Consider the following 2724-nt stretch of genomic DNA (forward strand, 5'->3'; position numbering starts at 1 on the left):
GGAGGGAAATTCTTCCCAGCTCAGGTTCCTGTTAGATGAATCTTCCTCTGCAAATAGCCCAACTCCTCAGACTCCAGAACGAGCTAAGAAGTACAATCAGATTACGCATCTAACTTTCAGAAGACCAAAATAAGGCAAATCCTACCTTTACAGCCAGGAATCCTTTTATATTTAAAAGACGACCCTTTGAAAAAACACCCACATGAAGCACTTTGGAGAAACGTGCAGTTTTACCATCACCAGCAGCTTTCAAAACAAGCTTGTAACACCTGCCCTGACAGATGCACACCAAGTCAAATCTCTGCTCTACATTAGGTATCCTACATATCACATAAATGCAACAGTTGTAAAGCTATGAGAAGCACATGTGTCTGACTTCCAGAGGCAAGAAATCTTCTCGACAGGCTTTTTTTTTTTTTAATTAAAAAGACTGATGGATTTCTATATAGCTTAGCATTTTTCAATGCTCTGCTGCCACCAAACTTGCAACACTATATTCTTCCATATATTTGGCACATATGTGATGTCACTCAGCATCTTACTAGATAGGTTGTTGGGTTCTATCCACATTGATCCAGGTTTCTAGAATAAATTATTCTGGAATAAGAGGGCCTACTAGGCAGAATGGGCAACACAGCTTTTTGGAACAAAACCAAGGCCTGAAACTCCAGGAAGCACTTGGAGATCCTCGGGCAAAAGTAGGTAACTGTTCATGTAAGTTTATACGAGTTGTTTAAAGGAAATAACTAATAATTTTTACTGCGCCATCCATTTAATTAAGTCATGAGACCCTACAGTCTTTATAGAATTTGGTGATCAACGTTCCCCCTCTCTTCTTTGTCAATATTGAGTAAAGTATTAGTTACAACAAAATGTGTATTCTGTAGAAGTCTGAGTCTATCTGTATTGAACTATCATGACACAACAAACTTTTTCTACTACACTTGCTGTTATTACACTTAAACTTAGAGAGAAAACAGATGTCGGCACCCTTCCTGTTTTCAAAGGCTACAAACTGCGTGACAGCTTGAGCACCATCACTCATTTCACCAGCAAGACAATAATTAAGCATACATACATCAAAAAACAGAGGGTTGTAGACAGTCAGAGGCAGTTCTATATGGCCAAAATGACCAGGGCAGTTGCTGAAGTTCTGTATGCAAGTTGCACACACTTCTTTGGAGTCTGGAGGTCCCAAAGCCAAGTCGTACAGTCCATTAATGGCTGGATTCCCTGTATTATCCAAATACTGAGGATTTGTTATGGTTTTTACACTCAGTTTCCTGAAGTTGAAAGAAAAGAACAAAAATCAGTGGCAGCAAACAGCCACATGATATGCACTTGAATGGTACAACTAGCACTGACATTTAGTATCTGTACAATTTTTTTTATTGATTAAAACATCTTTTTGAAGGTACTTTGTGCATGCAGTGGGAACTTCTGTATCATTGATTTCATTGTCTGCGTGCAATCATTCATATCACAGCAAACATTTCTTACATCTTTAGCCATTCTATTAAGAAGTCAAGTACTTTTGTCTGTGTGTCCTCTCAAGCAGTGGGAGAGGTATAAAACCAACACAAACACCTAGACAATGACAGCTGCACGTCCTTGACTACACACATTGCTAAGGTCACACCAACACTAAAGAAATGCTGACAGCTCTCTAGAACTCCAGGAGAAGTTCTACCTCCCGGAAAAAGCCACACAAAACCCTCTGCAACAAAGATACACTGGTGATAAAATATCTGAAGGTTCTCCCCACACTGAAACCAGAAAAGTCTCTTCTGTGCCGCATACTCAGGATCAGATCCCAGGCCACGTTTCCAGGATTCTGCCCACCAAGGAACATGCCCACCCTTACCAGCACAGAGCTTCTCCAGGCTCTGACAGGCTCTGCTGGCGCTGAGGTGCAGGGGGTGGGGGGAAGCCAACACACCCCCCTCAGGGGACGCCCCTCGAGAGGCACAACCTTCGCCCTCACAACGTGAGTTTATGCCGCACCCTGTGCCTCTGCCCCTGGCAGCACATAGCCATGCTCCCCCCGACTCCATTGCCAGCGAGGGGCTCTCCTGAGAGGACCGGGGCCGCCTCCCTGCCTCCTCACAGACCCTTTCCCCCAGCCTCCCTCAGTCGCACACAAGGAATCACCCCCCGCTCCCACAGCCCTTCCCCAATCTCCTGAAGACCTCCAGCGGCCCCAGGCCACGCAATGGGCCTGAGAGCCCCACAGAGAGTCCAGCAGCCCCCCAACGCTCAACGACCGGAGGGCACTCAGTTGCCGCCATCCCAGCGGCTGGTGAGGGCCACGGCGCAGCCAGACTACATTTCCCAGCAGGCGGCGCGCCTACAGCCCGCCGAGGCCTGCCGGCGTTGTGGCGCAGGGCACGCCGGGAGTTGTAGTCCTCAACAGCAGCCCGAAGGGAGGCGAACCCACCGCCTGCCATGCATCCTCACCTGATCTCCTCGGCCGTGTACATCCCGAAGGAGACCCCAACCAGCCGCCGCCACGGCACCACCTTCGGCGGCCTCATGGTGAACAAGCGAGTCTACCCTGACCGACACTTCAACCCTCTCTGCAGCCGAAGCTGCTGCGCCGCGGGAAGCACCACGCGGTCCCGGCAGCGGCGGGCAGGCGGGGCCGGGCGGTACCACTGCCGCGGAGGGGCGGCCCCCCCTACCCACCCCGCGGGAGTGGTACCGCCCTCCTTCCGGGAGGGCGGT

At 49.2% G+C, this 2724-nt stretch overlaps 1 protein-coding gene across 1 annotated transcript in view; it reads right to left on the reverse strand.

Annotated features, from left to right (window-relative positions):
• POLR1A (RNA polymerase I subunit A) overlaps positions 1 to 2641 on the reverse strand; it is a 37064-nt gene extending 34423 nt beyond the window's left edge. The window contains exons 1-2 of the mRNA XM_052780753.1: positions 2458 to 2641; positions 1079 to 1283 (exon numbers count right to left, since the gene is read on the reverse strand). Of these exons, the coding sequence (XP_052636713.1) occupies positions 1079 to 1283; positions 2458 to 2534 (282 nt within the window). The 5' untranslated portion in view covers positions 2535 to 2641. The remainder of the gene's footprint in view (positions 1 to 1078; positions 1284 to 2457) is intronic.
• Positions 2642 to 2724: the final 83 nt, after the last annotated feature.

Source organism: Harpia harpyja, chromosome 2 (genome assembly GCF_026419915.1).
Source record: "Harpia harpyja isolate bHarHar1 chromosome 2, bHarHar1 primary haplotype, whole genome shotgun sequence".
NCBI classification, from domain to species: domain Eukaryota; kingdom Metazoa; phylum Chordata; class Aves; order Accipitriformes; family Accipitridae; genus Harpia; species Harpia harpyja.